Source organism: Medicago truncatula, chromosome 1, assembly GCF_003473485.1.
Source record: "Medicago truncatula cultivar Jemalong A17 chromosome 1, MtrunA17r5.0-ANR, whole genome shotgun sequence".
NCBI lineage: Eukaryota > Viridiplantae > Streptophyta > Magnoliopsida > Fabales > Fabaceae > Medicago > Medicago truncatula.
Window position 1 is genome coordinate 6,633,083 of NC_053042.1, and position 13,405 is coordinate 6,646,487.

General features: G+C 32.3%; 2 protein-coding genes across 2 annotated transcripts; both read right to left on the reverse strand.

The window, feature by feature from the left end:
* Positions 1-4,586: 4,586 nt before the first annotated feature.
* Positions 4,587-6,858, reverse strand: LOC11412587 (30S ribosomal protein S9, chloroplastic). Its single transcript, XM_003589263.4, has 2 exons — positions 6,459-6,858; positions 4,587-5,237 (listed from the first exon to the last, which is right to left on the reverse strand). The coding sequence occupies exons 1-2, from the start codon at positions 6,786-6,788 to the stop codon at positions 4,950-4,952; spliced, it is 618 nt and encodes a 205-aa protein (XP_003589311.1). The 5' UTR covers positions 6,789-6,858; the 3' UTR covers positions 4,587-4,949.
* Positions 6,859-8,466: 1,608 nt separating this feature from the next.
* LOC11411566 (protein DETOXIFICATION 33) lies at positions 8,467-13,299 on the reverse strand. The gene is made up of 9 exons (XM_003589262.4): positions 12,947-13,299; positions 12,509-12,704; positions 10,775-11,120; positions 10,594-10,680; positions 10,115-10,171; positions 9,746-9,984; positions 9,441-9,559; positions 9,159-9,245; positions 8,467-8,814 (listed from the first exon to the last, which is right to left on the reverse strand). Exons 1-9 carry the CDS (start codon positions 13,217-13,219, stop codon positions 8,755-8,757), a joined length of 1,464 nt encoding a protein of 487 aa, XP_003589310.2. The 5' UTR covers positions 13,220-13,299; the 3' UTR covers positions 8,467-8,754.
* Positions 13,300-13,405: the final 106 nt, after the last annotated feature.

The window sequence follows — 13,405 nt, forward strand, 5'->3', positions numbered from 1 at the left end:
TTATCAAGTTTATGTGTTCGTATTCACCCTGTTTTTGTCCTTTTTTTTGTATTTTCGTTTTAAGTTTTGAACATTTTGTTTACCACAATTATGTGATCGTTGATGCTTTCCTTGTTCTTTGTTTGTGTTTGTTGCGTTTTTGAAACAATTGTTTTGATTATTCCTTTTAGGGTTTTGGGTTAAGACTTAAAAATGTTGTGCCTGGAAATGCAGAAAGTGCAAGAAATGTTGTTGCAAATGTTGGACATGTATAACACTTACATTTTAAGGATCGATTTGACAATGATTTAATTAATTGAAGGACTTATATGATTGATTATGTCATAGTCTAGGGACTAATTTGATTGAATTTGCAATTTCAGGGTGTTGCACCAAGGAGGTACATGGCCTTAGAATACCGATTTTTCAGCTAATAGGCCTAAGCAAACACCAATGAGGGGTCCTGCACCAGGTCATCCAACTCCTCATGGCATAATTAGAGTTCCATATCCAACCTATGGTCCACCCGGTTCAAATCAACCTCAATTCATGGAGTTTATACAACCCCCGGATTTTCAAAGAAGTGAAACTTCATGAAGTTTAAAATATGATTTTGAATTTGTAATACTTAGGCTTATTTGAATTATGCCCCATAGTTGGGTTTCCTTTTACTTATTTTTATTTAAGACTCATGACTTGTTAATGTCTCATAGTTGGGGTTCGTTTGCATATGTAATGTCTCAGACTTATAACTTATGACCTATGATTTTTGCCTAAGTAATATTTCATTATCAATCTGTGTGTTCTGCCTTTTTTACTTCATTTTGTACATATATGCTTCAAGGATCAATTTGATATCTGATAAAACAATTCAGGGACTTATTTGATGGGTTTTTAATATAACGTATGAATCTATTTGATAGATAGAAAAATAATTCAGGAACTAATTTGATGGAAATATTATTACAGAAATGTTACATTTCTGAATCATCTACAACCTCTTTTCATCACCATTAAACTTGAAGCTTGAAGATGAAGCTCGACTTTCATAAAAGTTTTTTCTCATATTTCCACCCCCCATCATTTTGGATTTTATTTCAATTGTTTTGCTTCAAGAAATTTTGAGGATTTTGGTTTTAAGATTCAATACGAACAAAATAGGGTTTGAAGTTTTTTGAATTGGGAAAAAACTGGACCACTTATTATTGGAGGAAATTTAGGTGATTTTAGAGTGTAGATTGCAGATTGTTTAATTAGGGTTCCAATTTTATACAATTGGGGAAGAAAGAGCTGTTGGGGAAGAAGAGAGCAGTTTGGGAAGAAACCAAAAAAAATTCTGCAAATCAATTAATTTAGTCCTTTGAAATGTTTATTATTATCGGCCAAATTAGTCCCTGCCTACGTGGCGTCTGACATGTGAGAGATTAACGGCCACGTCAGCCCCATTAACGCTCCGTTTGAACAGAAGGGCTAACTTGATTGACATTTAGTAAATTCAGGGATTAAATTGATATTTCGCATAATTGAAGGACTAATTTAGCCGACCCATAAAATGTCAGGGACGAAGTTGATGATTCACTATATATATATATATATATATATATAGACACACACACAATTTGAGATAGAAGAGAGCCGTAGTTAGTTGTTAATTTTGTTGCTAACATACGACCATACCAAAGTGGTACCAACGATGAGTGTGCTATTTAGCACAATCATCACTCTCAATTGAGTCATATTTAGGGTGCGTTTGACCCTACTTTTTTGAGGTATAAAAGTTACTTTTAGAATAAAGTTGAAAATTAAAACTTTGAAGTTGAAGTTAAAGTTGTTTGGTATTTGTTGTTTTTTCCAACTAATTTGCTCTTGGGAGAATTTGGTCCAATTTGTTGAACTCCTCATCTTGAACACCACATATTCGAATGAAGTTATGAAGTGCTATTGTTGCAACTATGATCTTTTCTTGTTTGATTAGTGGGAATGGTCTCATATCACATAAAATATGTCACCTTCTCTTCCAAACACCAATTGTTCTTTCAATGACATTTATAAGTGAAGAATGTGCATGATTGAATACTTCATGAATACCTTGTGCTTGACTACCATCTCTAAAATCAGGAATGTGATATCTTTCACCTTTGTATGGTGATAAATATCCTTTCATGTTTGGATATCCTGCATCAATCAAGTAATACTTTCCTAGAAATATTTAAAAAATAAATAAATCATTGTTTGTTTATGCATAAAAGTTATTGTCAGAATTATATAAATTACTCATACCTTTAGGAGGATGTGGGAACACATTTTTCATTTCTTCAAGGACTGATGTAAGAATACGTGTGTCATGCGCAATACCAGGCCAACCAACAACAACAAAAGTGATTAACATGTCTAAATTACATACTGACATGACATTTTGTGTTGGATATCCTTTTCTGCCAATATAACGAATTTGATCTTTAGTGGGAACAATGGCAGGAATATGTATTCCATCTATAGCACCGATACATCCTTCAAAATAAGGTCAGTACCTTCTATCATCCTTGATTTTGGACGGAATTTCTGTAAAGTTAAATTCAGGAGGCCTCACAATTTCTTTTGCTAGCAAACATAAACTTTCTAAAACTTCACTAAACTTCCTGCTAACGGTCTCTCCTGATTTTCCAAATTTATTTTGAATGTTTCTATTAGTCTCACTATACGCACAACTCCAAAGAAATATAATAAGTGCCTCCAAGAATGTCATTTCATTTGATGGGTGTAACCATCCCTTACTGACTAATAACTTTTCAAGTTTCAATACAACATGAGTTTCCATTCTAAACATATTATAACTTTCACCTGGGGTGTTAAGAGTTTCTCGAACCCAATTCCATCCATGAGAATAAAGAAATCTATTACCTTGCTTCATTAAGTACTTCATATGATAGTCATATGCAATCATCGCTGCCCCATAACATATTTTATAAAACATGCATTTTCTTTTTTTAACTTTTCTTGAATGCTCATTGATATGATTAGAAGACATCTGTAAACAATTTCAAAACAACGACATTACCAAATGAAAATAAATATAAATTAAAATTGCTCAAATATTGCATAAATATCAATGTAAAATTCTCAACCAAAAGTAAAATACCAAATAACAAATTCTAGAGATACTAAAGATAAAGCATAAAGCAAAATCTAAACATAAAGTATGAATGCCAATATAACTAGCAAATCCAACACCAATCTTAACCTAAATATTAGATGATCTCTTATTAGCATAGTTGTACAGAATCCACTTTACCAAAACTTCTTTGGAATCTTTTAAGGTTATTAGTATGACTCAATTTTATTCATCTTTAAGCATTTCATTAGGTACAAATAATTAAATTAATACTAAAGAATGAGATTCATAAATAAATCTAAATACATAAAATTATAATGTTAAAAGTATTTAACCAAGTCATTTTGATCAATAGTGAGTCATTTATTTTTTTATTCTTATGGATTTTTTTCTCTTTTCAATCACCTAAAGTTATACTACCCATATCATTCTATCAATATTCTTTGATCATTCTAACGATAAAAGATCCAAGGAGATCAATAGGTAAGCAAACAAGGTACATATCTGTATGATATATTTTTTTTTTTAAGGAAATCTGCATGATCATATATACAATTAAATGACATGATTAATGAACGAAAGAAAAACTGAAATATAGAAGAAGCTTTTAACAAGAGTAATCGATTATTACTAAAGAATAAAAAGACAAAATCTGATAATTGAACAAAATTATAAAACATGAATTAATGATGTGCATATCATATAAAGGGATAAAGAAATTAACAAAAGGACATAAAAGAAGCAAGATTTATTGGAATCACAAGAATAAAAAATAAAGAAACATGATGTACCTGCACTTGTCAGCGGCGGCAACAAGGAAGGGTGTAGAAGAAAGCAGAAATCGAAAATATATACATATTAGGGTTGTACAGTTTTGGCGCTTTCCTCAAAATGAAAAACAGTGTGGTGCCAATTTGTCAGAAATAATAATAAAATAAAAAATATAGTGGCCTGTGCGGGAATCGAAGGGAGGAAAAGCAAAATACCTCCGAAAAGTTACTCCCAAAGTTCATTTTATAATCTTATTTTCAAAGTCACTTTTGTTGGATTTCCTTCTTTACAAAAAAGTCACTTCTTTTATTAAGAGCTTTATTAAAATTGTGTTTGGCCCCACTTTACCTTAGAAGTAGAAGATAAGTGGAAAATAAGCAGGGCCAAACATGCTCTTAGAATGTTGTTCACTATTTTTCAGATTGGTAACTATGTTATTCACTATTTTCTTTTGACGATTTGTTTCTTTCTCAACAAGAAAAGAGAGGTCTCTCCAATGGTTTATGAGCAGCGGCTGAATAAAGTAATTATTGAGTTCTGTTTGAAAGAAATTCACTATTTTGACCCAGAAATTACTCTTTTTTTACAAGACTCAGAAATTACTGATAGCTGTTTTAATGATGGTTTAATCTTTCCTGATATAGATCATATTATATTCCACTGCAAGGCTTCCTTGTGGATTATTTGGGATACACATGACATGGTATAGTATACACATGGTACAAGGCCACATCAACCATCTCCAGAAATTTTACAGATAGTTGAGATATTTAGATACAATGTTTCACACATTTCAATACACTTGAACAAGGAACAAATAATACACATAATCAATTAAAAGAGGAAATAACATATATTTCAGGTCTCCAAAGAGACCTTCAACATAGTAAAAAGGTGTATTTGGGTTGGCTAGTTACCTACATTTCCCAATTCCATACTGTTAAAAGAATAAGGAAACAAAGGGCAGGATTCCGAATACAAAGGCCTCAGTGAAACCTACAATCAATGGTTCTGAAACTGAAAGTAACGAACTACAGAGACACAAGGAAGGATAAAAAGGACAGACGATACATGTAAAACTCCACCCTCAACGTTTAGAATATTGAGGAGCTTTACGAGCTTTCTTGAGACCAACTTTCTTCCTCTCAACAGATCTAGAATCTCTAGTCAGAAGCCCTTGTTGTCTCAAAGGTACTCTATGACCTTCACTAACCTTCAGCAACGCACGAGCAATACCAAGGGTGATCGCCTGAGCTTGACCAGAAAGGCCACCACCTTCGGCTTTAACAAACACATCAAAACTAGTTTCGTATCCCAAAGTTAATAAGGGCACCTTAATGTATTGAAGCCATATCGGATTTCCTTGAAGATATTCCTGTACAACATTAAAATATAAGATAAATCAGACAAAGATTAGACAGAGATGACAAATAACAACATATGGACTATTAAGAAAACAAGTAGACATATATCAAAGAAAGTGTTTGGATGGAGAATTCACAAGGCAAAGTCAAATGAAGATTAAACTTTTAATTTTTAAATTAAGAGAGTTATATTCATGTTTGATTTCACTTTATGTTTGATAACTAATCTTCTTGTGCCTCAGTCCTCAGCCACCTCTGCAGTTAAGAGGTTGGCTGTTGGATTCTAACAACTGAGGCTTATCTCAGAAATTGAATTCATCCAATGACTAGCTTTTGATTAAGGCAGAAGAGGATTGAAGATCCTTATATTTTTTGGATGAAAAACATTACATTGGAAATCATTTGAATTGATTTCGAAATATGCACACTATTTGTTCCAAAAATAAAATAAATTGAAACATTAAATTTCATGATAATCTATCTATGAAGCACAGACACTTCGACACCTGTAAATTGAACGTAACCACACGCGTTCGTCTTAGTGTCAAACATTAATATTTGTCGTATACTGGACACACTTATAGTCTAAAGTCTCGGTGCTACTACATATTAATCCATTTCATTCTAAAAAACATTGAACTATATTATATTTACATTAATTGAAAATTTGATCTTTCATTTCCTTTCTTAAACCCTCCCCTCCCCTCCATCTTATGTTTGGTAACAAGCTCCTTATGTTTTCTTGGATGATCAATACTACATTGGAATTCGTGTGAATCAACTTCTATGAAAATGAAAATGAAAATCGTCGTAAGTAACCAAATGTGTCAGTGTCATGTTTGTTTCCGACACCGACACTGACACTTGTTGAACATCAGACAAATGAAGTGACGAAGCTTCATAGTAATTCACTACTTTTATATTTTATTCTCAAAAACATTAAACTAGATAAGATTTACTTGAACTGAAAATTTCATCTTCCATTCCTTTCTAAAACCCTCCATCCCAAAAACACTCAACTCAACTCTAATAAAAATTACAGTTCTATGTATAAAATGATGCTACATTTTCTAATTGAAACTTCTCTAATTGCTTAACCAATTAACAAAACCTTTTCAGCATTAACTTATTCACATTCAAGCACAAAGCATAGTTCTCATCATAAGCTTATAATATCAATTCAATTATTCTGAACAACAAAATCAACAAAACAAAGAAAAAAAAGAATAAACCTTAGCATCACGGTAATTAATGAAGATTTTTCCCGTTCCTTCTTGAAGAACAACACGAGCAATAGCAGTTTTCCGGCGACCGGTACCGATTATAGTCTGAGCGGCGAATCCACCGGGAAGTCTGGATTTAACGTAAGTTTTGAGGTCAGCGATTTCGGGTTCGGCAGGGGAAGCGAGTGTTGTTGCAGTTACAGTGAGAGAATGGAATTTGGGAGAGCGAGAAAGGGAGAAGGTTCTGGGGAGAGAAAGAGTGGTTGGTTTGGAAGAGATGTTGGAGGAGAAGGAGAGTGAAGAGAGGGAAGATGTGAGAGATGATAAGGAAACTGCCATTGTTTGTTTTCAATGATATGAATGGATGCTGAAGAAGTGAATGAAGAAGAAGATAGAGAAAGGGGATAATAATGGTTTTTTTTTTTTTTTTTTAAAAATTAAAATGGGAACAAAAATATATTTAGTTTTTTTTTGTTTGAAAGAAGGAAGAAAAATATCAAGTTTTGTTTAGGCCAAAAACTAAAAACTAAAAAATAAAAAAATTTATGCATTGTCCCAACCAATAAAAGAAAAAAAATTAATATAATTATATAAGTTTATTTATTTTCTCTAAAAAAAGTTTTTTTTTTTGTTTTGTTTGGCAAGTATCTAAATGCCATGATGGCAAAATTAAATAGTTTAATTGATTTGAGTAGGAAACGAGCTGTAGAATTTGGATTCAAATTTAAAAGAAAAAATTTATCTAACAATTAACTACTAATATTTGTTGGTTTCTCTCGGAATGTAAATGTAGGTGGTTGTTTTGCTACTATTGCTAAATTATATATATTTTTTTTTTGAAACTGAGACAGTGAAACTAGGAATATAAACAAAAGGCTATACGGCGGAACACCCGAAAATAAACACCATAAAAAACACTCATGATGATAACACCCACCAAAATACACGTCACCACCTAAAACAGACTCCTACACGAGAACAACATACCCAACACCACTCGTTGTCATTACTCACCCCCAAAGAAAAACACCCAACACCAAAGCTGAGCCGCATCCGAAAAGCTCCTATCTGAAAGATCAATCAGCTTCCACCACCTCTCGACCTCCGATTCACCGAAAGAAACCATAAAAAGCAAAAAACCAAAACTGATCCAAAGAATTGACTGCCGATCTCGAATCAAAAGTGATCGGTCCACCAGACTTTAGGACCAAATCAGAAAGGCACCCCTCACCCTTGACAAATCACGCTTGCAGCTAGACACCGACTCCCGATCTCGAAGCAAAAGTAACCGGCCCACCGACAACCAACACACAAAAAGTATGACAACGACGTGATATGCGGTGGTGCAAACAACAAACTGATCAAAAGAAAAAAACTCAACACAACGAGACCCACTTCCTTCAAACACCCTAAACACCTTAACAACCCTAATAACCACAACAAGAGTTAGTGACTACGAACAAGAATCCGAATACCAGATACTACTATTGCTAAATTATTGGCAATTTTCCAAAGTCTCCAAATAGTTCAGTCTAGATGTGATTAGAACATTTGGATCGAATCATATTCGTTAGCTTGCTAACCAAACTTAAAGTGGTTTCTTTAAAATTCTACAATGGAGGTCCTCTAAGTGTATTTTGATTTTTCTTGTATGAAGTGGCAAGATAATTTTTTTTTATTGTTTATCGATGTAAAACATATTAACACAAAGTGCATCTCTTTAACTTGAATAATAAAGAGTGAAGACTCTTTTTTGTGTTTGGAGAAAAATTGCGTGAGAATCTAATTTGGTGTATGAGAAAAATAAAAACAATTTTTATTCCCTAAAAAACTAGGAGAACACAGTCCTTAATTAACTGTATTACCGTCAGAAAATGGACCACATTTTTATATAAGACAACACTTTTTTAATAATAAGAGACAACATTATTAATCTCCTCAAAAAAGAGACCACATTATCGTTGAGATTTAGCATTTCAGTTGATTTAAGTAAAAGAGGTGAAGATTACGGTTCAAGTATGAGCAAAGAAGAAAAATATTAATCTAACAATAAATTACTAATATTGTTGTTTAAAAAATAATACAACATTATTGTGTTTGAAGAAAAATGAAGAGTACAAATCATTGATTAAATAATTTCTAGAAACTAAAACAAGCTAAACTAATCCATAATTGAAACCGCAAAATCTCAGAGATTTTCCAAGTCAATAATATCTTGAGTACAACTCAATGTGACTTGACAGAGAGTAATGTGAAGTTGGGCAATGAATTTGGTGCCTTCATTGTTCATTCAACCTAATGAAATTTAATTCTCAATTGAAATTGTTCCTCCCCACTTCCTCACACGGCTTTCTGCTTCATCAGCCTGTCAAATTCAAAGATATGAAATTAATTTTTAACAAAGAATAAGTTATTTATTTGAATAACAAAAAGAAAATGTCATGTACAACTTCCTAAATCCCAATCAACCTAACTCACTATGATAGAACATCTCAATCATTTTTCCATTTTCTCATCCCTTTAAGGACCCTAAGTTTAGTAGTGGAATCTTCTTAATGTCCTTATAGAAATCAATTAAAAAAAATAAATACTATATAAAAACATTAGTCCAACACGTCAAAAAGAAGATTCATGGTTCGAACCCTATTACTTGCAAATTCACTCTTCTAGTAGTAACATTCGTTAATCAAAAGAATGAATCGTACTAACCTCTTTTTTCCAATTGGTTAATGAAGTAACAATTATAAGGATTATGGTCTGCACAGCTATGCCTCCAATCAGACCTGACCAAATACCCTGAATAACAAATCATAGGTATAAAAAAAGTAAGAACAAATAAATTTATGTTGATCATACAATAAAAAGTTACAAAATAGTCCTCATTAACAAACAATAAATATTAAATTACTAAACGAATCCTTCTAATAATTATACTATATATTTAAAGTGTTTTAGTATTAAATTCAAGAGAAATAAGGAGTAATAAATCACCTCTGCTCCAAAACCAAATGTGAATCCCAACAATATCCCTGCTGGTAATCCAACAGCATAGTAGGATCCAAGATTGATGTAAGCTACAAGAGATTGCCAACCAGCTCCAATAGCAACACCTAAAGTAGTTTTTTTAACAAATAAAACTTGATTATATTAGCACTGACAAAGCAATCTTCTCAGCACAAGACGTACTGAAGAGACTACTAAATATACAAACAATCAGTCAAAGAAAAACCACAACATTGCTAGCCGATGTATAAAAACATTTATAGTAACAATGTTTCAATCTTATTGCGACTAACCAGACAATACTGGTTGAAGGCTGTTTAGAAGTACAGTGATACTAAGCAAAGCAGCAAGTTTAGTTGTTTCCTCAGCAACCTCATAGCTTGAAGTGAACAATTGAGGAAAGTAATCTCTAGTTGTTAGTACTATGATCATAGCAACAACACCAATGGATATTGATGTGAGGGAAACCACTATCACTGAGAACTTTGCAGCTCGAAAATCACCTGCTCCAAGTTCATTTGATACTCTCACACTGTTCATAAATTAAACATAATCAGTATAAAAAAACTGTGACTAACTATTCACTTAAGAAAAGAAAATAAATTGTTCACTTTAAAGAAGCTAAATTTGTTAAGAAAAGAAATAGAGAAAGCGATAATCACCTTATTGCAACGTTAAACCCTAGCGCGATCATCATATCCCAACCATTTATGTTCATACTGCAATTATGGAAACACAAATCAATAACTATTCTCGATTTAACTTTTGTTGTGTTAGGAGGAACAAAATAGAAAATATTTATCACTTTTATTAGGAAAACCTCAATTGCCCTAAAAATAATTTAGAATAAGAGTGGCATCTTGAAAATCGGTTTTATAAATGTGTTAGACCCAATATAAAAACTAATATTATAATATTGGTATCATAAGAGTTTATCCATTCATGTATGGAAAAGAGATAAAACCTAAAAATATTTTATTAAGAGTGACACCTTTCAATTTATAATTTGGTTTTATAAATATGAGTTATTTCCAATATAAGAATTTGATAGGTTTCACATGCCCACTAAATTGAATATTATGTCTATACTTCTATACAGCACAATGAGAATTTGGAGAAAGGGATGCTAAAGAACTTTTACCAAATAGATACAGCATCCAATGGCACCAAAGGGTTTGCCAAATGCCCTGTTATCACCACCAATATCATCAAGTACCAAAACTCCAAGCTGCCATCACATTTTCAAAATTCAATTCAACATAAAGTTTCCATTCAAATATTAATTAAGTCGAATTGAAAATATGAAGTTTGTGAAAATATACCATAACATAACAGCTGAAGCTAAAGAAAGTTTCAAAAAATTAAACAAATCTGCAAAAGCTAGCCATGAGAATCCACTCCAAGCACCATCTGATTTGGTGATGAAAATGTACAAAAGTTGACCAATGACAATCAACCACCATGATGTGTTTAGAATAATTGCAGCTCCAACTAAGCCCCAATTTAGTTTCAATATTAGAAGCCAACTAAGAGGTACATGTAACACTAAAACACCTAATGATATCCATAACATCACCAGGACTTTCCTTTGTGCTTGTAAGAACTTTTGGATTGGAAAGTTCAAAGCATATGCAAATATTTGTGGTATCATCCACAAAGCAAATGTGCCTACAAAATGAAAAATTGATAAAATAAATATATAAAAAAGAAACTAATTAACAAACAAACAAACACACAAGTCATTATCGTGTAATGACTTGATCAATTTTATGGTGCACAACTAAAAAAAGTTTTGTATCATGCACAATCTAATTTTCACTATTGGATCAATAAATACCACAATTAAATGAGATACGATGTAATTTATAGATCGAATGGTAAAAAAGACACATGTATAATATTCAGGGCCGTATCTGAGACAGGGCGAAGAGGGCGATCGTCCTAAACCCAAAAAAATAAGTACGAAATTTAGGTCTCAAATATTTTTTTAGGGGTCTATTAAGCCCTAAAAAAAATTGCTTTGTTTTTTTTTATCAAGTTTGATGTTTATATAGATTTATTAGTTAGAACCCAAATTATAGATTTACCCTAAACCACAAAAATCTGATAAACGGCACTTAGATATTTTGCTTGTGTATGCTAAATAAAGTCAACAAAATATATCACATCTAGATAACAAGTTCCGCAAGTCATTATCATAGCTTTACTCGTACAAGCAAGTGCATTTATAGTGCTACATTATTAATATGATAATATCTTGTACTTATACTTTAATCCGCATTTAAAATTTCCTAGCAAGGGGCATATGATGGTGTTGCTATATGGGGGCTCTGGTACTCACGCTGCAAATTTTTATGAATCGAAGTATTTAACATGTAAACTTTAATAAATGGTTAATAGTGTTTTTTTTCCATGTAATATATGTCATTTCCAATTTTCGTTCCTATAAAATTTTCATTTTGATTTACACTCTCGTAATTTTTTTTTCTTTCCGGAAAACACACCTAATAAGCCATTTTTAAAAAAAAAATTAAGAAATTTTGGTTTTTGAATGGCCTATTAAGGGTGTTTTCCGGAAAATAAAATTTTTACGAGTGTGCAAATCAAACCGAAAATTTTAAAGAGGCGAAAACCGAAAATAACATATATTACAAGAATGAAAAACACTATTAACCCTTTAAATAAATAAAATTGTTCAACAAGACCCACAAAAGTAGTATATTTACCCTTTGGTCCCTGAGAACACTAGAGGCGGGTCCTAATCCTAGCTACCGTTTTTAACTAGTGAACAGATGGAACTTGATTTCATATAATCATAATCTTGACCGTTAATTTAGATTGAACGATCAACATTGAGTTTTTCATATACTAAAGTCACAATTTAAGACGTATAACTACTTAATAAACTTACTAACTATAATGATGATAGAAAATTTCGACAACGGTCAATTCAAGCCCTTCAAATTAAAAATAGTAACAAGTAGAAGTAGTGTATTTACAAGAGAAAAATTTACCAAATTTAAATGATAGAAATATAACTTATATAAGTAACTGACCAGCAGCTTCTGCGATCTCATCAGTCTGTCCAACAAGCTTCAAGAGGGGAGTTGCCCAAATATAAAAAGGTAGCAATAAAAGGCCAGTAGCCACCAAGATAATCCATGATCTTTGCATGTAAATTCCCATCATTCTTATATGTCCAGCACCAAATGCTTGCCCACATAGTGTCTCCAATGCACTTCCCATACCCAACTGGTTGCCAACCAAAAACAAAAACAATTTTATCAATCATAAAATTTAGGATACAATTTTTTTGATAAAAACAAATTTACTAGTTAAAGATAAGTGTAACTAGTCCGTACACCCGTGCGTTCTAACACACAATCCACTCAACTCAACATTTTTTAATGTGCACGAGTTTTGTCGTTAGTCTCCTTAAAGAAAAAAAAAAGTGTAATGTAATAATAAAGTGGAGATGAGAAAACTTTTCATACTAAGAAACCAAAGGCGAAACCAGCAATAACAGAATTTTCAACAGAAAAAGCTGCAAGATCGAGCTCGTTAACATGGCCAACAAACGTAGAAGTGAATGCACCAAGCGAGTACTGAGATAAAGAAGTTAAGATTGTTGGACCGGCTATTTTCCATAGCTTCTTCGACTCCACCCCAATTTTGTGAACAATTTTCAGTGGCTTCTCTTCTTCATGATGAACAACACTAGGAGGAGAGTTGACACCGTTATTCAGTAGAGGACTGTCGATAGCCATGGTAGATTAAATTTAAGATCACACTATTTTCTACTACTATATATTTTGAATTTCAAATGGGACTATTGGAAATGTGTTGATTTAGTTGATATTATATAGTTAGTTAGTTATACACTAGAGGACATGAGAAATTGGGTCTAACAAAAATGTAATGGTTGGTGAGGAAGAGATTGAGCAAGAAGGGTA

What these genes read in the sequence shown, in the direction of transcription:
- LOC11412587 (XM_003589263.4), bottom strand. Translation starts at nt 6,788, where the DNA reads ATGGCAGTTTCCTTATCATCTCTCACATCTTCCCTCTCTTCACTCTCC. An exon ending in TTAATTACCGTGATGCTAAG is followed by an intron (nt 5,238 to 6,458) that starts GTTTATTCTTTT and finishes AATGTTGTACAG; the next exon opens with GAATATCTTCAAGGAAATCC.
- LOC11411566 (XM_003589262.4), bottom strand. Translation starts at nt 13,219, where the DNA reads ATGGCTATCGACAGTCCTCTACTGAATAACGGTGTCAACTCTCCTCCT. An exon ending in CATTTGGTTTTGGAGCAGAG is followed by an intron (nt 9,246 to 9,440) that starts GTGATTTATTAC and finishes TTTGTTATTCAG; the next exon opens with GGTATTTGGTCAGGTCTGAT. An exon ending in TAACCAATTGGAAAAAAGAG is followed by an intron (nt 8,815 to 9,158) that starts GTTAGTACGATT and finishes TGAATTTGACAG; the next exon opens with GCTGATGAAGCAGAAAGCCG.